Here is a 25,533-nt window from a genome sequence, read left to right on the forward strand (position 1 = left end):
AACCTGCTTACTACAGCAATAGTTATTTGTTTTAATTCATTACTGAATGTATTTTACAATGTAACTATCTTCAAACAAGGAAAGTAAAAAATACCAACACAATTTTATGATTTTAGAAACCACAATATGACAAATAATGTTCTTAAATTATTGAGGGGGCTCTGCCCACCAAAACAAACTATTGAGGGGGCTCGGGCCCCCTCAAGCCCCATGGAGTCGGCGCCACTGGAAATAGTTTTGTTTCATTTATAAAAACCAATGCATTTTCATCTACATTGAGCATTAAGCATCAACTCTTTTATTTCTGAAAGAATAAATCCATGCCCAGCATTTAACAGAGGCTTTAAATATTTCATTTGCCTTTTTAAACAGTTCAAATTTTGAGGATAGATGTTGCGCAGGACTGTGTATTGGTTTCTCGCTCATACTCTCGAATATAAGAACTTATACAGTTTGGATGTGCATATGAATTACTAGCAGAAACATTCATATCGCTGTTAAGATCTGCTACTCTGTCAAAAACTTCGTCTTGATTTGGACCTCCTTCAGTACTTTCTGATTTTTCTAAAATATTGTTTTCACTTTCAAAATAACTTGTCTGTGCATTTTTTTCTAACATTTTTTTTAGCGTTTTTCCTCTCGTGTATTTCTTATAGCACTAGTTGCTGCAATGACACACTATATTTTCTTGCCGCGTTTTTCAATATTGCGTCTTTGCGTATTTCAGCAGCTTCCCGAACTCGTTTTTGATCGAAGAACATAATTTTTCTCTTGATTCCTTTTGACAAACTACATATTCGTTTGTTAAAACTGTCTTCAAGATGTCTTCAATTGCCTACCAAAACTTTCTGAACTCAGTTTAGAAATATCAGCCATTGCTAAAATAGTTATTGTCACAGAAAAACATGAAAAAAAAGTTTTTGGAACTGTGAAACATTTTTACTCGAAAACAATTACTTTGATAACAGACGATAAATAACCTTGAACAGCGTGGACCGAGGGGAGGGGGGAATCCCTATAGCCACTGGTTTTAACATGAATGCAATTTTAATACAGTAGCTTATGCATATGAAAGGGCTGTTTTGATCAAAAAATCCCCTTCATAAGGTAATTTTGATCAAAAAATCTCCTTCAGAAGGTATTTTCAATCAAAGAATCCTCTTCAGAAGGTATTTTTGATCAAAAAAATCCATTCAGAAGGTTTTTTTTTATCAAAAAACCCCCCTTTAGAAGGTATTTTGGACCAAAAAAACCCCCACAGAAGATATTGCTGGCTACGCTGGTGACCTTGAAAAATATTGTTTTACACAAAAGGTTTTACACTTTAAAATCGTTTGGTTTTATTAAGAGTTATTAATTTTTGTACACTTTTAAGTAACTAGAATGTTAAACAAAAAACGTTAGAGGTACCTCACGTAAAAATTGTAGAAAAAGCCAGAGCGGTTTTTATGACATAACTATTACATTAATTGACTTTCTAAAGCCCAAAAATTTCAGTTCAAAACTAAAAAAAAATTTATAGGTACGCACGTTGCAAAAAACGTAATGAGCAAGTGAACCAAAATGGCCGCTATCTTTGATGGCCTGTAAAATTATTTCGCGCAGGATTCAACATGTCTACCCAAGATATTCTCACATTAGAACACCTACAGATCAAGATTCTAAAGAAAAAATCTCTGGACCTAAAAATTTTTACGGGCATACATTGTGGGGCCTGGAATACTTAATTTCAGTATAGTATAACAATGCTTTGCCTTCCTATCACTAAGCTCAATTGAATATTTATTTGACTATACTACATTTTATTGAAGTTTATTTGTAGTGCAGCTTAAAAAGATTAATTCAAATTTTTTTATCTTTAATTCCAATTTATATTTTCCTTCGTTTTCTAGGCTGGAGTACCATCTAATGAAAAAAATGCAGAGTTTCCTAAAATTACTTGGTCAGATATTCGTTGTCTTGATCCGATGAATGAAGATTGTCACAAATTGGAAGGTAGGTCTGAAACGCATGCTTTAAACTTCATTTATACTTGCAGAATTTATAAAATATCTTCACATTGCTTTATAATGAAAAACATTGGTGAAAATTAAAGTGGAATTAGGAACATTTTGTGTGAATAATAGTCACTTGTCTTTTTCAGAAAATTTTGAAGCTTTTAGATTTGAATTTAGATTGGAAAATCTCAAAAGTTTTAAGGCTTTTTTTTCTGAAATTTAATATTATCTAGTGTAGATGAAATTGAATAACTTTTTATTAAGAATTAAACTTGCTTCTTCATTGGTAAATTTTAAAATTTACTTACATTTCATTTGTTTCTCATAAGTTGATTTCCAACTATTTCCTTTGCATTATTCTGTTATCAATAAATATCAATTTAAGTATTTTTTTCACACACATAAAACTTTTTTTTATTTCTGTCATATAATGAAAACATTGAAAATCTTGTGAATTTCAAAAAAAAAAAAAAAACACTGTTGCATTTATGTTACATCAGGGGGTCTCCAGCCTTTTTCACTTGTGGGCCGCATTGTAAATTTTTGGAGACGAGGCGGGCCGGTCCAACAATATTTTAGCTCAAATACTCTATTTAGCGCTAGTCCTCCCCCATACATTGTGTGTGTGTATATATATATATATATATATATATATATTACAAAATGCAAAACAATAAACACAGAAGGGATTTACAAAATGAAACAAATAAGAATACTGAAACTAATAATAAGGTTAAGTTGATGAAGCCAGAACTCCACTCCTCAGCAGTGGAACCTTCATCCTAAAGTCAACAGACCCAAAATTTTAATCTAAAAACTAAAGCAAGGATGTCCTGTTCCGAAGCCCCCTTAAATCTCCAATTATATTGATAGGAAGTCTTATATAATTTAGAATAGTACAGAAAACTGAAATAAAAAAGTATTCTTTGTCACAAAATAAAGCGTTTTTTTTTTTAAATAAAAAAGGCTAATGAGTGAGTGATACAAGACAAAAATTATTAAAATGTACTACAAATTTATTTTATTGAATTATGATGATTAGAAATTTAGAAATAAGAATACCACACGTGTAAAGCTTTTGAAATATTTTAAAAAGTTAAAAAATTAATGAGAAGGTTGCGTTTGTTTACTACTTAAAATTTCAGTCCATTCAGGGACAAACTTCTTAGTTCCAATACAATACAATACAAAAGCGACGACCAGCAACAGGCTCTGGGCCCAGCTAGACTGGTCCTAGTCAATTTACAATCCCCAGTGAAGATCAATGGCCCTCTTAAAACTATCTACTCCTTTGTTCATTACCACCTCTTCCGGTAAACTGTTCCAAGGTTCCACTACCCTGCTATAATAATAATTTTTCCTAATATCCATGTTAGCCTGAGATTTAAATAGCTTAAAACAATGACCCCTTGTCCTGTTTTCAGTGCTTAACTTCAGCCCTGTAACATCTTTCATTTTAATAAATTTAAACAACTGAATCATATCCCCTCGGTTTCTTCTCTGCTTAAGACTGTACATTTTTAACCTTCTAAGCCTGGAATCATAGTCTAAGTGAGAAAAGTCCATTTATTAGCCTTGTAGCTCGCCTTTGAACCCTTTCCAATACATTAATGTCTTTCTTAAGATAAAGAGACCAAAACTGAACAGCATACTCCAAATGAGGTCTTACCAAACTTCTATATAAGGGCAGAAGAACTTCTTTAGATTTGTTTGAAATAGATCTATTGATAAACCCAAGCATCTTATTGGCCTTGTTACTAGCAATGCTGCACTGTTGGCTAAATTTTAAATCCTGACTTATTAAGACCCCCAGATCAGTAACTTTGTCTGCCTGACTAATGACTGAACCTTACAAATAATAACTAGTACACTTATTTCCATGCCCTAAATGTAGCACTTGACATTTCCCAACATTAACAGCCATACCCCATTTATCAGCCCACTCCGTAATATGATCTAGATCCTCTTGCAGCTGTTTTGCTTGTTCTTCATTATCTACTGTCCCCATAACTTTAACATCATCAGCAAAACAATTCATGTTCCCAGAAATATTTTTGTGAATATCGTTCATAAAAACAATGAACAAAACAGGCCCTAACACTGATCCTTGAGGAACCCCGCTTAAAACCTCACTCCAATTAGAGTAATTTCCTCTTACAACTACCCTTTGTTTTCTTCCGGTCAGCCAGTTTTTTACCCAAATGAAAGTTTTCCCTCCTATTCCTATATCAGCTAATTTGCTAAGTAGAGCTACATGCGGTACCTTATCGAAAGCTTTTTGAAAATCAATGTAAACAACATCTACAGGCTTCTTATTGTCCAAAGCCATGGTAACTTTGTCATAGAAATGTAATAAATTAGTTGCACAAGATTTGCCTTTCCTGAAACCGTACTGAAAACTAGTCAATAGATTATTAGTCTATAGAAAATTTACTATCTTAGAGGAATCAATCATTAAGAGGAATTTTAAATGTTCATCTGATAAAGAAGATCTATGCGTAGATTTAATGTACTTCAATTTTGAAAGCGTCTGTTCACATTTGTAAGTGGATGCAAAAAAAAAAAAAAAAAACATAGCTCTAGCATGATTTTGTAAGTTCACAAGATCTTTTTCTAGTAGAGAACTGTAAAATGGAAGTAGGTTACTTTCCTTGGTGGCATTCCTGGAAAGCCGTCTTGATGTTGTTAACTCGATCATTAGTTTAACTCGATCAACTTGTCATTAGTTGTTAACTCGATGACTTCCAGTTGCATTTCTAAAGGTTTTGTAAGAGTTGAAGTTGGTGTGATGCGCAGTCAAAGTCTTCAAAGCGGTTTTCAAACTCATATCATATCTGAGACATGACTTTTAATATGTAATCCTTGGGAAAGGTAGCAGTCCTTAGTGCACTTAAGTTCTTACATGTTTCAAAGTGGTCAAAGCTCATAGATTCTTATGCTTTTTGAAAAGTATGAGTTTTTGTGTGAAAGCTTTGACATGGTAGTATAAATCACAAAGTCAAGATTTTTCACCTTGCAGTTTTAAATTCGGAAAATTAACATGCGTCGTAAGATCAACAACGTAAGCCAATTTCCACACAAATACACTGTCAGAAAGTACAGGACGACGCTGTTCAGTCATAAAAATGTCAATCGCTTCTCGAAGTTCAAAAAACTGCAGCAATACTTTGCCTTTGCTCAACCAGCCAATTTCACAATGGTATGGGACATCTGGGTAAACGCTGTTAATTTCAGCAAGAAAATTTTTCAATTGACAGTGTTTGGGAGAACTTGATCTAATGAAGTTAAGCTAAGAAGAAGAAAGTAGCTGTTTTGACAGCTACTTTCAAATGTTTCCCACACAAGGCTTGTTGATGGATAATGCAGTGAAAAAACATGGGTTAAACTGTTGAACACCTCCAATTGTTTTTATAAAATTGGAAAAATTGTTTCCAACTACTCCGATTTAGGGACTACACATATTTTTTCCACCATCTGTAGTAACCTTTCAAGCGTTTGAAATCAAGCCCAAGATTAGAAATGGTTTCACTTATTTTTCCAAAAATATTGTCTCCATTCACATTACTCTCCATGGAGTAAACATCAGCCAATTCTTCTGTGATTTTAAATTCATCCTTCACACTATGAACAAATGAAAGAACTTAAGCCGAGTCAGTAACATCAGTTGATTCATCTAGAGCAATTGAGAACCATTCGAAATATTTGCAAGCGTCTTTCAACTGATGGACAACATTATTTCCAATATCTTCCGTACGGCATGCTACTGTGTTCGCCAACAAACTTATAGCATTGAACGATGAAAGTTTATCAGGGCAGATTTCTTCCAGTTACCAAGATGCAATCTTTTACCAATTGACCGTCCATAAAAGGTTTACCAGCTTTAGCCAGAATATGGCTGACTTTGAAACTGACTTTGGCAGCAGTTTTGTTTTGTTGAGATTTCTTTGTAAAGATTTGTTTCTGAGTTGAAATGGAATTTTTCAAAGAAGCAATTTTGTCCTGTCGTAGTTTACCAGTTAAATTGTAAAATTTGCTCTTGTGTTATGTATTATAATGTCTACAGACATTAAATTCTTTCAGAACAGCAGCAATCTCTTTGCAAATAAGACACAATGCTTTATTATTGTTGTCGATCATAAAATAATCGTGTGTTCTCTCTCCACTGTTTATTAAAAGTACGGCACTCAAAATCAACTTTCCGTTTTTTAAAAGAATTCATTGTAATATTAAAAGACACTGTCCAGGATCGCTGTTCACTTTGTGAGGCATTTGAAACATCAGTCTACATACCTACACCAGGGTTTACATGTAAAAATTTAGCCAAACCGCTTTGTGATATTATGAAAAAAAAAATACCCTGAGCGAAAATTGTCCTTTCCTCTAGATAGATTTTTAAGTGGTTGGGAATCCACTTTCCCATATTTCTAAGCTAAATAAAAAGTCATGTAAGCATGAAGGGACGAAATTATGAAAATTAAAAACAAAGAGATAAATCTGCAATGGTTGATGTTCTGTTTAAAACGCTATTAGTGGGAGACTTTTGATTTCTGTTATCAAGTTTTTTGCAAAATTCAGAATCTAGCATCAAAGTTTGGCAATAAACATTTAAATCTGGTGTCAGCCCCCCTCTCAGGCTCACCAATTAAATGAAGGTGAAGACAGGAGTGAGCACATGTTTTCCCTTTGGTCAGGAAATGCCCAATGCCAGAAGATTAAGGGAGAATGTGGTGCCGAGAAAAAAAAATCTGTTCTCGGAAAGAGCAAAAAGAGAGATGGGTTCTTCAGCTGCACTCGTAGTTAACGGTAAAAAATGATTAAAAAATGATTAAATTTAAGCATGAAAAGACTTTAAATAATTTTTTTAATTGAAAATAATGTCTCAATTATATTACCATCGAGACTGACTCTTTCAGGTCTGGAAAAAAAAGTTTGTAAGCTTCTCAGGCCAGATCCGGCCCGCAGGCCATAGGTTGAAGAGCCCTGTGTTATATGAAGCTCAAATTTACAATTCAAATTTACTTTTCATGTGGTACTAAAAGAAAAACAAAATTGATTGTTTTTAATAACAAAGTGTGTGATAAAAATTATTTTTAAACTTTTCTTCAAAATATTTAAGTTTGTCTTTTTAATTTAAAGAGATTTCTTTTGTTACTTAAGGGATAAGACATAGGTTCTCAAACTTTTCCGATTTGCTGCACCTTTTAAGAATTCGAATTTTTTTCAGGCCTCTAGTTCATATCTAATACAGTAAAACTCCTCTAGAGAGGACACTAACAGGACCAACGTTTTTGTTCTTAACACAGGCGTGTCCACTGGAGAGGGGTTTTACAATTTTATTTTTTTATTTTAATTAATTCAGTTTTTACTCTCAACTTAAATATCTTTATACTATATGCTTTAGTGTTTCCATAACCTTTTAATTTACTAGTTTAAAAAAAAAAAATATGTATAGTAATAATTATCAACGCTATTTTAGTGGGTTACGTTACATCAAGTTGCTTTTCTAAACTTTAATAGATGCACTAGACTGCAAACTTTTGGATTCATCATTGCCACAAAATTTTCCACTCTGATGTATCCTTTTTTGAATTCAACATGATGAAATCAACTTGCTATTGTTTCAGTTTTAATCCCTCTTTAAACATTTTTTACACAGCTAATCACATTCAAAACATCAACATTTTTGAGTAATTCGCTACTAGTTTTTTCGTCTTGTTAACCTGATGCGTTAAATCTAGCATCTCTTTCTCGCATTTAATTTTGGTGTCCGTAAGTTGACATTTCGACGTTGTGTTTTTAACAAGAAGATGGCGTCTATATTGTTTACAAATGTTTTTGAAATTGAGTAGCATTGAGCCAACAAGAAAACAACATGTCTCTTTCTCTTTCTCCAGCAAACATTTTATCCAAAATCAAAAGCCAATCAGACATAATACTGGTTCACTGTTCGTCATCCCAGTAGGTTCTTTAAAATTTTAATGCTAATCAACTGGTAAATGCTTTAAAGCACTGGAGTCTGGTTGTTTTCCGGAAGACAAAAGATTTCAACTTCATGCTATTTATATTGCTCATAAAAATTGTTTAAGTCTTTAGAAAATTTCTGAAAAGAGCAGCTTTTTGTCTGTTAAGACTGAGTTTTATCCTTCTGAACTCTATAAAAAAAGGAGTGTTTCATCAACTTAATAAATGTCACAAATTTAATATATCAATAAAATAAAAATAATAGTAAAGTGCTTAAAATTAAAGTTACTTTTTAGTTAATTCCAAACTGTATTTTTCATATCTAAGCACTGGTACATGCTTTTTGATTTAAAGTAGTGCATCTTATGGTGCTGAAACAGATTTACTATTTTTGAAAGACCATTAAATTACACACTTTGATGCCTCCAAAATTAAATTGAATTTCTAGTTCCGAACTTCGTTCTTCTTATCCAAGCACTAGTACACACTACTTAAAAAAAAAAAACAGCTTTGAAGCAGTGAATCTTATGGTTCTGAAACAGAAATTCATATTTTTTCATATTTTTAAAACATGCGGCCGCCTAGGTCGCCTACCCCAGGAGCCGAGACTGTATATACATATACTATACATATCAAAACTCCCTCTGGGGTTAGAAAGCCTTATTGAAATAAATGTATTGCCAATACAGCAACAACGCTGACATCACTGGAGAATAAAACTAAACAAGTTTTGTTTCTGAAATGTTCGATTTATGGATCTTTCCTATTGTGGCAGGATCAAGTAAAAGTCTTAATTCTTGTGTTACTTGCTGTAACATATCACAACCAACCTTAGAAAATGCAGTTGTGACCTTTTGCGCAAATCTTGCAACGCTTGTAACTCATGGTTCATGATCTTTGATGTAAAAGAAAAATCTCTTAGAATTCGGTCCTTAGAGCGCGGTGGCCACGGAAAAAGGTGATTGCCGTCATCAGAACCTGGTCAAATCCAACAATTAGGAAGCTCGTTGTTCAGGAAATGAGGAACGTCTGTGAGATAACAGGAAGAAGGGGTATCTTGTTGAAAATGAACAACTATTGATCGTGACGTGTTATTAGTAAAAAAAAAATAGTCTTAATACTTGATATCTGCTGCATTACAAAAGGTTCACATATCAAACATTTGGGAAACAAAACTTGTAGAGTTTCTTTCTCCAGTAAAGTCAGCGTTGTTGCTGTATCGGTAATATGTTTCTTTAATAAGACTTCCAAACCCTAAAGGGAATTGCCACAAAAACCCGGACACTTTGCAATGCCAATTCTTACCTCACCCAGTTTGAGAACTCCTGTGGTAAGGTGTCGTTAATGCAGTTATCTCAATCACTTGTGTAAAATACTTTTGTATTTGAAATTATTGTATGTAATAATACTTTGAATATTTATTTTATAACATCTTTTTTTAATTAAAATTTCTTTCATTGTAGCTGTTACAGTAAGAAAAATTTCCTTCGGCAAAGCTTTTGAAAATGAGTGTTGCTTCAAAGAAGTTTCTGCAGGCACAAATAATCTATATCCTGTACTTTCAAGTCTAGATCATGTCCAAAAGAACACAGTTTTAGCAGATCAGCATAAAGTTACTGACCACAATTTGTCTGCATCAAGTAATATGTAAGTAACAAACTGGAACTTTAAAAAGTTTTTAAAAAAAAACAAAGGTCTATGAAAACACCGCTGTGATGTTAATTTTCTGATTGTGAGAGAAATGTTTTTTTTTAGTGAAATTTGTTATTAATGCTGTAATTTTAAACTCCCAAGTAAAATACAGTCATTCAGGTTAACATTGCACCATATTTTCTCCATTTTCAATTGCCCCACAACTATTGGGTGAGTGCAAAAGTTTGTGCGGAGTTTGTGAAAGAAAGTCATACAGTGATTAGGCAAGCAAAACTCTTGATTCAATCAATGATATATTCTCCATCGTTGTCTATAATCTTCTTCCAACGTTCTGGCAGCATACGGATGCCCCGATCATAAAAACTGCGTGGTTTAGATTCGAAGAACGAAGACATGACGTTTTGTAAGGCATTCAAAGAGTCAAGTTTTTTTCCATTTAAATGATTTTGCAATGACCGGAATAAGTGATAATCCGATGGTGCGATATCAGGAGAATACGGTGGATGAGTTAGGACATCCCATTTCAGGCTGTTCAGTTTGCGTAGCGTCTGTCATGAAACGTGTGGTCTAGCATTATCTTAATGAAAGACTACGCCTTTGCGATTTGACAAACTCGGACGTTTCTGTTTGATTTCTCGGTTCAGATTAGTTAATTGACGACAGTACTTGTCAGAATCAATCGTTTGGCCGGCGGGGAGAAACTCAAAATAAATTATACCCTTGCAATCCCACCAAACACAGAGCATCACCTTCATCGGGTGCAAACTGGCCTTTGCCATTGCGTCACCATGTTCACCTGCCTGTTTCCATGTGCGTTTGCACTGAACGTTGTTGTACAGGACCCATTTTTCATCTCCCGTCACTAATCGATCCAAAAACGGCTCGTTTTTGAGCCACCCGAATAAAGATACGGCAGCAGAAATTCGCTGGATTTTGTTGCTCTCGGTCAACAAATGGGGCACCCATATATCAAGCTTTAAATCAAATCCAATTTTTTTTAAACGCCGAAAAGCGGTTGATCGGTCAACGTTAAGTGCTGTAGCAACTTCCTCTGTTGAAATTCGCGGAGTATTCTGAACTAAAGAACGCAAAACGTCGTCATCAATGTCGGAAGGTCGACCTGAGCGTGGCTCGTCTTCCAGCTTAAAATCTCCGCAACGAAATTTTGCGAACCATTTTTCCACAGTTCGTTTAGCTGGTGCTTGATCTTGATAAACATCTTGAATGTTTTTTATGGCTGCTGCAACGTTTATTCCCTTCCGAAACTCGTAAAGCATAACATGTCGTAAATGCACTTTATCAACACTCATTTTAAAAGTAATCTTTCTCGAAGCAGTTTGTATCTGCACAAATTATTTTGATTGGAATGAAAGCTGCACATGTCACCTTTCCAACGGTCTGACTTACGTAGATAGTGGTATTAATGACAACACGTTACGCCCGTTCTAACGCCATCTATTGCAACTCCGCACGAACTTTTGCACTCACCCAATACTTTAATAGAGTTGTTGATTCTATTGGCCCTAGAGTATTGTGTTGTTGCTCAAAATTAAGAAATAATTAATGTTAAAATCATCAAAAATGAATTATTAACCTAGTTCAGAGTTAGTCTGACACTCAGGGTTACATTGAGCCACGTGCGAAAGTGTCGTAAAATAAATTATTTTTTAAAAGAGTTTTAGTTGCAGAACTTTAATCATTAAGTGAAAAAATGACTCTTGAGACTGAACCTAGTAAAATATGGCTACCTAGTGCATTTTTTTTTTTCTTGTTTTCTCGTTCAAGCCATTTTGAAGTAGGTTACACTTCATTAAAATTATCTGAAGTCTTTTGTTAATGTGTTTTTATTGTGTATCAGAAACTTTTACAAGTATAGAGTACAGAAGTACTTCAGTCAACCCTCAACACTAGTTATTAAATATAAATTTTATAATGAGGAAATTCAAATGCCCATAATTTTTTCTGGCTTAAAAAGAGTTATTTTTGAAAGATAAGATTTGTATGCTTTATCTCTTTATATCTGAATAGGACTCATGTTGTAAAACCATAGACCAGTAGACTTAGAAAAGATGTTTGGTGTAAATCTTCCTAGATAAATTAAGGAATTCTATGATACAGTACCCGCCACTAATAAAATCACTGGGTTATAAAATCAGCCGCTTTTTAAAATCAAATCTGGAAGAACAGAATCATTGCAATACCAAAACATGTTAAAACCATCTTTTAATAAAATCACCATCGCCGTTTTATAAAATCAAACTTTTAGACATCATACGTAAAAAATTGTTAAAGCGCCACCAAGAAGTGTAGGAATTAGCTTCAGAAGATGAGAATATCTCAGAGTCAAATTTGCCTCTTCATTTTCAATAGATGTCAGAAAAGCACTTAATAATGTAGGATGCACTTTAGAACAAAGAGGAAAATATGTTGAACGTTACAAAACACTTTGTAAACTCTCAAACGATATTGAATCTTGGCTCTCCCAATTCTGTTAAGCAAACAACAATACACATACATTTTAAGATCCTTGTGCAAGCAATTTTAAAAAAATGTACCTCATGTTTAGTTAAAATGATAACTGCATTTTGAAATACTTAATACAGAAGTAAATGAAGTAATTCAATTCATTTTCAAAGTATTTAAACTTTAAAACCTTTCATTTTTTGAATGCCGGTTAATAAAATCAGCCGCTTTATAAAATCAAATGTCCACCGAACAAATGTGATTTTAATAAGCGGCGGGCACTGTACTCCACTGCCAGCTGTTTGAGGTTTCTCAGAAGTCAGAGTTTAATTAATACAAAAACCCAGCTTTTTTAATCTTTTAATCATCATATATCATCGCCTCAGAGCAACAGTAGGATATCTTATTGTTGTTTGTGGGATTAGAGGTCTTAGGGTTGCTTTGAGGGGACGATATTTAATAGCTAAATTCCCTGATCGAGTAACGCTGACATCACCAACAATGAAACTCACACCATAGCATGCGTAACAGTATTATTTCATTATTGAAACACCAAGAATTCAGTAAGTTATTTATAATTTGATCAAATTTTTTGGCAACGTTTGACATGCAGGGATATGTTTTATTTTGACAAGACTGAACTGGATCCGGTAACTTAACTGTTTTACTGGAAAGATTAATTTCCGGGGAATGAAGAAACCAAAAAGTGGTCAACAATAAACACTATCTACTGGAGTTTAGGGTTAATTCACTGGAGTTAGGGTTAAAATTTCAATTTTCAAAATATCACCAAACAGGCGATTGCTTCGTTCAAATGTTGAAGAGCAGAAGCAATTTTCCCCCGTCATACCTTGACAGGCGATTTTCTAGTTTTAAATATAACTATCAGTTCTCGTTATGGTCAGTAGATATTGATCTGTTGTAGTAATAGCAGTGCTTACAAATGTCAGCCCACATCTAGCCTGTGTGCTGAGCATGGACGGATCCAGAAATTTTTCAAGGGAAGGGCGATTGATTTTTATTACTTTCTTTTGTATACTGATTTAAAAATATTGATCACTATTTGGATTTTAATTCCGAAGCAGTTCCGAGAGAGGGTACCAAACCCAAACCTCTCGTCTCCCAACATCAATGAAATTCATCTAAATTTGCGTTCTTTGAACTTCATTTTCGAAAAACTACTGGTAGAGAGTCCCTCAAGGGAGGGGCTATTGCCCCTCCCATGTATCCGTCCTGGTGCTGAGAGCTGAATATTTGGTTTCTCAAAGTCAAATGCAATCAAGTTTTCTCTATATTTGCATTCTTTGTTGCACTAAGAATGCTGTGAAGAGACTTATATTATTAAGATAGTAAAGTTGGTATTATAGACTAAAGCAGCAGACCGTTAGAAGAAAGTCCGAGGAGAGAATAAAAAATTGTAGTTACCTTTTTTAAAAATTGCATGTTATGTAATTCTCTTAACGTAAAGCTATGAAGTAGTACATATTTGTTTAATTTTATGTGTTCTGAAAATTGTGTGCTCTTTTGTAGTTCTGCCGAATGTCAGACTGTGCCATGTGCAATTTGTCTGAGCCCAATTTCCTCAAGCTCCCCAGATGATATGGTACTACACTTGGAGAAAGAGCATAAGCAACAAATGTGTCCTATGTGTGGAAAACTTTTCGACATGGATTTGCCTTTCAAGTATTTTCTTTTCCATGTAGAGGACCATTTCCAAGGCAATTGAGATCTTTCAAGAATGTCATTTTTCAGACTTTTCGGATTTGTGAATTCAGAATTGGGAGAAAATAAACATTGATGTATGAGCAAGTAAAGGTAGTTTTCTTAGCTTGCAAGTTTTTTTGGTAAAAGTGGCAAAAAGTGATCATATGCATTGTTATCTATGTAAAAAATTGAAATTTTTTTACAATTGTTTACAATTGTAATAAACAATTAACAACAATTGTAAAAATACAATTTTATTTGTTTTCTCTTTATTTATATGTAAAAAACATTTACAACATATTTATCATAAATGTTCAAAGAAATGATATAGCTTTTATTATATTTATATTTTTCAGCAGAGAAGGGTTTTGACAGTAAAACATTAGTGGTTTATTTGTTTATTTATATATATATATATTTGATTATTAACAGACAATTTACTTGTACTACAGGTTTTGTCATATTGTTGTGGTGATCATTTTCTACTGATTTTTCGAAGTATTTTACTTAAATTTTTTTAAGGGAGGAAGTGCTAATTCAACTAATTCCTGAAGACTGCAATGCTCGTGAAATCACATTTTGACAAGTATGGAACAACTTGCCGCTTGAGCATTGCAGTGAAAATGTCCTGTAATGGTTTTCTTTTTCGTTAAAATGACTAAGTATATTCTATGCCTTTGTTATTAGTTTCTACTTACTTTTTGTTCATTTCCAGGTATTCATTTCCCTACAAGTAAATGTATTTTTTTTTCATGTTGCTTTATCAAACTTTTTTTTCTTTTTTGAAAGATGCCATTTTATTGTTAAATTTTAAAATATATTCAAAACTCAGTTCAGACCCTTTGGAGGAAAACCAAGTTTTTCTCCTTTAATATTTGATCCATGAAACAAATACCTGTACATCTATTTTATTTAAGTAAGTATCTTAAAAATAAAAATAAAAAGCAGAAAACATATTTAAACCAAGGAAAATGTTTAAAAGCCCCCAAAACTTAATAATGGGTATTTTTCTGTATTCTTTTTAGTTCACATTTAAATTTAAAACATCTTGCATAATTTTTAGAACCATCTTACTTGGTGTGTAGCAGCTGTTACTGAATCAAACCAATAATTGTTTTAAGTGTCATTTTATATGTGTAATGTATATATGAGTAATAGCTGTTGTGTATCAATATGAATAACTAAGATTATTTTATCCTTGATTTGGCACAGCTGCATTACATTTTTGAAGCAGAATGTTTACATTGTTCTGCAACAGGCTTTTAGAAGTTGAAAGTTGTCTCTGTGTACAATAGAACCTCTCAATAAGGGGCATTAAGGAGACCAGACATTTTGTCCCCTGAACAGAGATGTCCCTTCTTCAGAGGTGTTTTAATTGGTGTATGCAAGGTGTTAACTCAGTATAATTTTATAATAAATGTTAAATATTAACATTTAAGATAAAATACTGAAAATGTTTTATATATTGGTCTTAAAGCAACAGTAGGATGTCTTACTTTGCTCTGAAGCGACAATATACCAAATAAAATTTCTAATTGTTCAAATTTCTAAGTTTATTATTTTAACAATTAAAATGTACTCAAAAATTTGGCATTGGCAAAGTTGTGTAGCTTACAGAAATTATTTTGAAGAAATCTCTTACATGGATTTGGTTTATGTCATGTAATTTACGCTGTAAAGTACAATATGTGTTCACACTTCAAGTTTTAAAACTTGTTTGTACTGTTCGCTCTGCATCAGCCCTTAGCGTACTTGACTAAATTGCTGAAAGGGTAAATCTATGTTTGTAAATTTCAACAAGAATTCTGAAATACACACTTGTTTCATTCACATATATTAATGTCTAACTGTCATCACTTAATTTTGAGAGGGAAGGGGACACTTGAATTCTAGTAAATTCACTTTTTCTGAAGCACTTATTCATTATTTTTTGTAATTTGTTTTCAAAGGGACTGGGACCAGAAAGAATGCTCTTCAAATAGAAGTATCCCTAAGGAAGTTCTACTATATAACTCTATAGTTTGAGAATAATTTATATGAGTGAAATACCGAAATAACTGTTAAGAAGAATAATTCAGGAATAACCTTATATTTTTATTGACAATTTCATCCCCCTCCTCTTTACTTTTCCTTTTAGCTTTAAGCCCTTGGATAATTATTTATTGCCCTCTGACAATATATTAGAAAAGTCTTACTGGTTCCTATTTACAATTAAAAATAATGCAACTTGTTCTGGTTTTTGTTCTTATTGAAATATTTTGGTTTGGGCTTATAATTCTTTGTATATTCTGTTATTTTCACTTATTACAATCTGCAGACATTGAAACTGGTATGAGTTTTTTAATTTTTATTTTTAGAATAATGGAATTGAAAAAAAAAATGTTTACTACGTTTTGAGTTTTGTATTGTTTGTAATTTTGTCATAGAATCTTCGTTTGTAAAGGATCAACACAAAACTTGTTTATTCTTACTAAGATTTGTCATATTTTAGAGCAACATTTGCTAATTTAGTAATATTCAGTATTTATTAACAGGATTCCATATTAACTAATCTAGATTTACTCTTAGCTTGTTTAAATCTATGTCCAGGCAACCCCCCCCCCCCCCCCGTTTTTTTCATTTGTCAGTGAATTAACGAAAAAAATAAAAGTATGTTCCTGTTTATCAGCGTCTAGTAAAAGTAAGTAAACTTTAACTAGACTAGACTATTATGCATGAATTCTTTCCAATGTAAAAAATAACTACCTAGATTTTTTTTTTTTTTTTCAGAACAGTTTGGTTTAATGGTTTATATCTTAATGGAAGAATTTTTTCTGTTAATTGATTAAAAACCATGTAGAATTTAAATTTTTCAAAGTGTTTTGAGGGAATAAATAATTTGCAGGAAATCCCCACCCCCTGAATAAAAAGTAACAGTAAAACATTGAATAAAATGAAAAAATATTCATACATTTTTCACTTTTTATGTTTATACTGTATTATGAGGATTTCTGTCCTAGATTCTTGAAGAATTAAGAAATTTAGTTTCCTAAGAAATTCCTATTGTATTTTGTTTGTTTTTAAAAACATGTGTTTTTTAAACCAGTGCTACTGTCTTACATATTCAAAATATAGTTGTTGTGTTATTGCAGGATTTTTTTCTTTTAGAAATGTTAATGAGGATTGTAAATAATTCCAATTTTAACTGCCTGGTCATTAAAATGTAAACGTTTTGAAAAACTTAGACCTATATCTAATTTCATGTAGTGCTGTTAAAATACAAAAAGTAATTCATTTTATATATATCTATATCTTATATTAAAAACGATCTTAACTCAAGCAGCTGCCAGAAACACTGAGAGTTTAACGCTGTACTTGCTTCCAGTCATTATGCTTTATCAGCATTATTGTGTTAAATTCACGTTGTATTTCAAAACAACAGAATATTATGCCTTTTCTATTATTCTAGATTTTCTGGTTTTCATAACTGTGATCAATATGAAACTACGTTTGTGTTCGTCAAAATTTCACTTTGATTTCTATTCAAGCCTTTCTGATACAAGAAAAATGTTTTAATTGTTAATTGTCTGATTGTTGTACTTAAAATGAAGAACTTTGAATTTAAATTACTGGTATAACTTTTTTTAATCGATTTATTCCAAAAATGCTGGATAACCAATATTTTCCCTAGTAAACTAAGCATTCCACGACTTTAAAAAAAAATATTTTTTGCATTTTTGTTCTCATTCAAGGCAATTTCATAGCTTTATTCAGTTGCGGACCATTATGCTCCGAATGTGAAGTGAGCATTACATGTATGATTGTGATCATAGAGTGGTTTTTAAATTGGACTGGAAAAAAAAAAACTTTTAACTATCATTATTTTGTCTATGGATGTTATATGATTATTAAAAAAAAAAGCTATTTCTTTCTACCTTAATAGTATTAGATTAAAAATTTATTGAGTTAATTTGTTTTATAAAATATGCACCTTTTTAATTTGTACCCAGTAATTGACTAGAGAAGGTCTCTAAAGAATTGTGTATCATGAAGTTAGCTTTTAATTGAGTTTGTTTTTAGACTGTAGTAAATTATGTTAGAAATTAAATTGTTACTTAAATTACAGAAAACTCCAACAATTTATGTTTAAAATAATAAAATTCAGAAAGGAAAAATCAATATTGACTGCTTATTTTGATTACATAATAAGTGATAATATTTTGATTACATAATTACGAACATATAATAATACAACTTAATTTCTAAGGTCTTTAAAAATAATGTCTTATAAATGTAGTAGAGGCAAAAGGAATAGAAGAGAAAAATAGTATTATTATGCAAAATAAAAATTGCTTAATTTGAAATCATAGTTGAGCAACGCTAGTAAAAGTTACCACTTGAGTATTTTTTATGTGAATGGTGCAATTTGTGACCAATTTGGAGCTAAATATAATGTCATTCTCTTATTTGCAATTGCATGTGAAAATTTTATATTGTATTGTTTTAAAAGAAAAAAAATGTTTTGTTAAGTTATGACTTTTATAAAAATAATGTCTTTAAAAACTTTTGAATCTAAGGTTTTAGCTCTTTATATTCTGTAAGTAAAACTGACTTCACTTTTATATCTAATACGAGAAGAAAAGGGTGTCAGTGTATGTATCTGTTGAAAAACTAGTTAGTCTGATCGAAATATACCTTTGTATGTTTCTTATGTATCTTGTATAAAATATGTATTGTGTGGAAATAAAAATACTTAAACTGTTACTTATGCTTGAATGCTGTTCATTTTTTAAACTTCAAACATTTTAACATTTTTTCACCTTTTTCATATCATTTTTGGCTTAATATAGTTGACAAATTATGTGTGCCTGAAAGACTTCCCAACTAACAAAAAAAAAAAAAAATCTTAATAATGGAAAGAAATCTTCTTAGGTTTTGAGGATGAGCATTGAGAAACGCTTTTAAATTGAAAGAGCTCTTCTCTATATTTACCTTAACGTTATAGGCCTAGAAAAGTGTCTTAAGAATTGAAAAAAATATGGATACGAGAAGTATTATATTTTATGCACAAAAATGAGTAGGGGAGAGCGTGGCTAGAGGTTCCGTTTTTTAAACAAGTTCAAAATTTGTTATGAAAACGTAGTTCTAGAATTATTATTCTGAGATTAAAATAGAGTAATATATACCAATATGATGTAACAACTGTTTTTTGTGTAATATTTCGTACGATTTTTTATAATTAATTTTATAGTACCAAAAGTCGAGAAGGAACTACTTGCCCCTCCTTGGAGCTAGTTGTTCCGCGGTTGGGGCAAGTTGTTCTGATATCAATGCGCTGATGTTAAACAATGATGATTTCTAGGTGAACATTGTTTCAAGTTAAAGTTTGTTCGTTAAAAACTAATTGTTAACTGAAAACAAATGTTTTTTTATAGATTCATAATCAATATCGTCCAAATAATCAATTTTTTTTTTTTTTTTAATTTAAAAAACTTAACTTATTTTACGTTTTAGCATTGATAATTTGTACTTAAAGGTTCAATTACTACCTTTTAAGTACAAATACATATATTAAGTCACTGTTAATAAGTATAGTAATATTATAATCTATCAACATAGTAAAATATAGTAGGAATAGAATAATGTAGTAAAATGAAATAAAATATTTAACTGCTTCTGTAGCTAATAAGCTGCGTTAACTAGTTCAGTCTGCAACCATAACAGAAAACCGTCTTTGATTATAACTGATACGATACTTCGCAGACGATCCATAAACGAGGTTAGTCAAATGATAACAATCTCCCAATTACTCATGGGCGGATATTGTTTTTGTAGATTTGTTTATTTATTGTTTATTTATTTATTTATTTTTGTATTTGTAATTTACTGAATTTGTCTAGAAAATACTCATTTTAACTTAACATGTGCAAGATCTATTTTTAGACATTACAATTTATTTATTTCCCTTTTTTACCAAAGACATCAAACTCTCCTCGGTCACCGAAATCTGACTAGTTGAAACCATATTATAACATCCAAACTTCATATGCCTGTAAACGAGTGACCGAGACAGTTTTGATTGAAAAAATTCTCCTGCTTTACACGTTTTTGGCGTAACCTAAGTTAATTTGTTTGATCTATTTGCAGGATTTTCTGTGCCCGTTTGCAGTAATGAGCAATCCTTTTTTTGTATTTAAGTACATTTTTTATGTAATTCAATTGTCACTTTAGTGTTACTAGTTTAATCGTTTGCCTCTAGCATCCTTGTGTCAGTTTGAATGTATGTCAGTATTCTTGATTTTCATTTGCTCTTGTATAATGTACTAGTGCTGTTTTTCTTACCCATTGTGCGACATCAAACAAATATCCGCGAAATTCACTTGTCCACAATTACCGTGGCACCCTATTCCGCAGGTAACCAGGAGTTGATTGTACATGCCTGATATTTTAACTACCATTTTCAGCGACTGTTGGGGGATCTGTGGGTTATGAAAAAAAAGGTTACTTACATTTTTAATTTGCACCTCCAATAATGAAAGTCCTGCACAAGTTTGACCAGGAGGCTAAACTCACAAAGTTTCTTAAGGAGTTTCTTGGGGCTAGTTGTTCCTTGGAAAAACTAGCCTCACAAGCACAAGTCCTTGAAAAATTAAATTTAAGGTTAGATAACGAAAAGTAAATCGTTTCAGCACAATATTTTAGAATTCACAATAGATATTTGCATAAAAACCCCAAAGAACTAAACTGTATCATTTAAATTTCGCGAAAAAACTAAAAAGTTCAAAAACGAAAATATTTTCAAATGTAGATCAGTAATGCACGTGCTCAGCTTTTAATATACCGGACACCACTGACCTGGCTAATATGACTGCCATCCATGCGCTGCAACATTCCATTTTACCAGGTATTTACAAAATACATTTATCTTTTTTCTTCATTGAGCTATTTCAAAGGGAACAACTCACAAGTGATTCTACCCCCAATTCGCCATCTCCACCAATTCGCCATCTAACCCATTCACAAAGAAGAAGGCGTGTCTGCGCTGCAGGAGAGGGGGGAACATTCAAAATCAATAAACCGTATTTGAATTGTAGGGATTTTTCTTAACGAGAGGGAAAAGCATGAAGTGGAAATGGTTGGAACGGATGTTGGCGCTTCTCAAATGGTAATTCGAATAAGCAACGCCTTCTATCAACGTTTTATATGACGTACTTGATTTCTTGGGTGCACAACAGAAAAAATGGTGTCCCGCGCTCATATTTCTGCTCTGAAATTTCAGCCGCTCTACCAAGTGGCTATAATTTACTCTTTTTTTTTTTTTTTGTAGTTTCATAAACATTACCTATTCATCTGAATTTTCAATTCATAAAAATGTAAATGCAGTAATTTGTAATCAAAAATCAAATGCTAGTTTTTTTAGTTATACTGCGTAAATATCTCATTTTTATTCTTTCTAAAAATGTCAAAACAGTAGTTTTATAAAGTTGTATAAAGAACTTTGTGCTTGAAAAGTAAAAAGTTTTTAAAATTAGAATAGTGTTGCAATTTCTTTTTCTTATATTTATTTATTTATTTACTTGTTTTGAGATTAGTAATACAGAAACCTGTGATAAATCATACAACTATTAGGTTCGAACTTTTAAAGTATTTTTAATTTGTTATGTAAATTCCAAGAATAATCATTTTGAAAAGTATAGCATTAAAACTAACTTATTTAAAAATTCAAAGCCTATTTTAAACGCAAAATAAAGGTTTATATAAAAAAATAAATAAATTAAATTAAAAAATAAATAAAACCTTGCTAGCGATTGATTTATAAAAATACTATAGTTACTGTAATTTTACAAATTAATCTGAATTAATAAAACTGTATGTTTATTTTTTTTTTTTAATTTATTGCTTCATATATATTTCATTATTCATAGGGTAAAAATCACATTCTTCATTATTATTTTGAGGAAAAGGCGCTATGTATTTTTTTTTTTTTTTTTTTTTTGCATTTCTTGTCATTTTTTTTCTCTCAATTTTTCATAGCAAGAGTGTTTTGAGATTTAAAAAAAAAAAAATACATTATGGATTTTTGAAAAATGTCTTGAATCGTTCACATAAGCTGCTATAAGATGATATGATGGAACAAGTGAACAAGCCTGGAGCACATATGAACAAGATTTAAAAAATAAATTAATAAAATTAATTTGAATTTCTGACGTCCTGAATTCAAACTATGATTTTCGCAATCACAAGTTCCGATAGACCATACTCGTTGGGTCTATATTGGGTTGGGTCTATGGCCTCCACACTCGTAGAGGCCATAATTCCCCCCTCCTTCTTTTAAAGGTAAAATATGCTTAAGTTAAGCTTTGAATGAATGCAAACGATTTGTCACTATGACGAAGAAAATGTTTCTTCTTTATAAATATTAAAACAATAGGCTAGACTTATTCTCATCGTCATGGCAACCTGAAAAATCAGAACAATGTTAACCTCAGTCAAGTGAATTAAATAAGTATGTGTCGTGATCGTTCAAAAAAGAAATCGGACTAGCAACACATAACAAAGAATAATTCTTTAATATTAAAGATATACGTACGTAAAAATATATAATGTTATACGCTGTAAAAAATCTTTGTGATTAGTGTACTGGTTGGTGAATATCGGACATAAAATCTTTATCTTTATTCCCGCATCCTAATGACCATTTCTTTTTTTATAGATATATGCCTCGTATTACCTAATCTGAAAAATCGCCGGTCATAATATGAAAGGTGCGAATATCATCTCCAATTCCATTCCAGTCTATTTGTAGAAACAAGAAACTCAAAAAGTAGGGTCCTATCGCAATCCGTGATTGCAAAAAACATAATTCGAATCCAAGACGTCAAAATTCAATTGAATGCTGGGTGTTCTTTTAAGCCAGCGTTTCCTAACCTTTTTAGTTGTACGGCTCACCAATTTTGTAGAAAACACCACTGAGGTCCACTAACTACTATGTGTTACTTGCACAGCCAAAATTGACTGGGGGGGGGGGTGTTCTGCTGGGGATGTTCCCCTCATGCTGACCACTTAATATATATACACTGTACAAGAACAATTTTCAAAGATTTTTTGAGAAAGAAAATAACTTTATTGCTTAGCTGACATAGCTGTAAGAAAACTCAAAAATAAGTCATAGAAGTTGAAGCTCCATGGGAATTTTTACGCTGTTCTTCCTCTACGAGGGCGTTGGTATCTGGATTGAAACTGGATAGTTTTCGTCTGAAATAACTCGTAGCATTCAATGCATTTCTATATTATTTTTCTAAAAAACTGCAACGAAAAGTCTTATTCAAATAGGTAGATTGTTCAAAAGCCCCTCAAGTGTCCCAATTCACTGGTTAATCATGCCAGTTCAACAAAGGAGGGACATTTTTAACTTGAAGCTTGAAGCTAATACTAGTTTTTTTTTTGGCAATCTTCTGTAAAAGAGGTTCTGATTTATTAGATTTCATCTTCAATTATAGGACATTCCTAAGGAATATGCAACATCTTAACCTTAAAGTTCCTTATTGGCTATGAGACACGGAGAGCTTTTGAATACATCGAATATGAATTTTCGCAAAAAAACAGAAATTAAGTCCCCAAGACTTATTTTGGTTCAGATTCTCGCCAGTGCCCAGGTCCCAGTAGGGCCGCGGTCCATGGGTTGGGAACCGCTGTTTTAAGCTATACATACTCTTTTCAAAACTTAATATTTTATGTATTAAATTCTAACTGACAGAAGCACGTACTTGCGTGCTATGAAAAAAGAGAAGTGAACTGAATTCTCTCATTGCATGAATCATTTCCTTGCCGTTTATGATTTTTTTCAGTTTATATCACATTTCTCGTTCGCGAAATATCATTTTATTTCGCTTTTTGCGCGATAATACTCCGATAAGCTACAGGTGTCCTTTGGACCACCGATCACCTTCCCTTTGCTTATGCAGCGGTGCTGACAGACTGCGGATCGACTCTCCTTGAAAATATGGATCCGAAAAAATCGATTGCTGACGGTAAGTGTTACCACCAGAAACGTGGCATTTTTTTTTTTTTTATTGATTCAGCTTGTTTATGTTTGGCATGACCTGGTCAATGCCTCTGAAAGTAGATTTTTCTTATGAACCGCTTTCATTTAACCCTTTAAGAGCTGCGAGAAATATATAGCTCCAAAGTTTTCTTTTTATATACATAAATAATGGATACAAATGAAATATATCTGCATTCATATTGCCATACTTCTACTTTTATTCAAGATTATTTTTTTTATTGAGGATTAAATGTTAGTCAAGTCATTAAGTATCGGATGGGTTATTGTCTAGGTACTATGGTGGTAAGACGTTGGCCATGTGTGCCGTGGTCACGGGTTCTGACCTGCGGTGGCCAGTCGGCGGATTTTCGAGATGCAGAAAATCGTCAGCGCCTTTGTTGTGTGATTATGCGACATGTAAAAAGATCCTTTGGTATTCGTTTGACTTTGTTTGCTCTCGGTAAAATCAAATATCAAATGCAGTTTCGCATCGAAGATAATCCAAGTGCATCCACCTGGTGAGAAACTGGGAGTCAAAATTATCTGTGCCATTGACATTCGCGCCTTCATGGTGGCACATGAAAAACAAGATGTCGTATCGGGGGATCACACTAGATCTGCAAAAAAGCTAAACATCCAAATTCACCCCTATTAGAAAGAAGACAAAAATATAAAGTATCCAAGTATTTCTGAGTTGAAAAAAAAAATAATCCAGTTTTGGAAAATATAGTTATAGATTTGCACATCTAATTGACCGGATGAAAACATATGATCCTAAAACATATGATTTCTACTGTTGTGGAAATTAATTTTGGCTACCAGTTTAAAGATTGAGTGTGTTATTAAATATGTCTGCTTTAGTTCGGTTACGGTCCGGCCAGATTGTGACTAAGCGATCAATGCTTCCGTAGCCTTTTTGTTAAATCAGAAAGGTTCTAATCAATTTGCATTAAACCTACTTAAACTTTCGTAAAGTTTTCCGAGACATGTCTGGCTTAAACTGGGGAGATTTTCAAATTTTTCAGAAAGGTTGAAGGTAATTTCAGAAAGGTTCTTGACATTTAATGTAAAACGTTCCTGTTTTTTACAAGATATGCTACTGGCAAATTGGACACATCAGATGCAAATTATTTTCCAGAACCAGAAGCGTTTCTAAATCATTTTCAAGTTCATAATTTGTGACGTCATAAAGACAACGCCTTATTTGAAAAATCGGACATTTTAAAAAAATTAATTAAAAATAGCTGTTGGGAAAATAAAAGTATTTTCTGGGTCCAAATTTTTTTTTTTTTTTTTCTTTTGCTCATTCTATCAACTTATTGACTAAAATTAGTACTTTTGACGGAAGGAAACAACCCCATTATGTTAAAGATGGGGTATTTGTTATAGAACCTGTGAAATGCAAAGAAGCTTTAAACTACTAAACGGCAAGCCTTGAGGGTCACGGATCTGGACGAAATTGTGGATTTAGGTATATTCCCGCTAGATATGAGCCCAAGTAAAGCGGTTTGACTCAGGACCGTATACAAGAGAAGGGAGGGGAGAGTTCTTAGGGTTCAACCTCCCCCCCCCCCTGCCCCCGAAAAGTTCGGTTCGACATTCAAATGTTCGTTTACATATAAACATTTCCAAAAAATATTGTTCAAAACTGAAATGTCTTTCATATGTGTATTAATTACATAAAACGCTTTCATAATAGATAACCCGCGACGATTTGAAAATTAGCACAAA

The 25,533-nt window shown here is 32.4% G+C and overlaps 1 protein-coding gene across 1 annotated transcript in view; it reads left to right on the top strand.

Annotated features, from left to right (window-relative positions):
* Window positions 1-14,126, top strand: part of LOC129224747 (tax1-binding protein 1 homolog) — a 96,423-nt gene extending 82,297 nt beyond the window's left edge. Inside the window, exons 20-22 of the mRNA XM_054859299.1 lie at window positions 1,893-1,995; window positions 9,422-9,605; window positions 13,605-14,126. Of these exons, the coding sequence (XP_054715274.1) occupies window positions 1,893-1,995; window positions 9,422-9,605; window positions 13,605-13,800 (483 nt within the window). The 3' untranslated portion in view covers window positions 13,801-14,126. The remainder of the gene's footprint in view (window positions 1-1,892; window positions 1,996-9,421; window positions 9,606-13,604) is intronic.
* Window positions 14,127-25,533: the final 11,407 nt, after the last annotated feature.

This window comes from Uloborus diversus, chromosome 1, assembly GCF_026930045.1.
Source record: "Uloborus diversus isolate 005 chromosome 1, Udiv.v.3.1, whole genome shotgun sequence".
NCBI lineage: Eukaryota > Metazoa > Arthropoda > Arachnida > Araneae > Uloboridae > Uloborus > Uloborus diversus.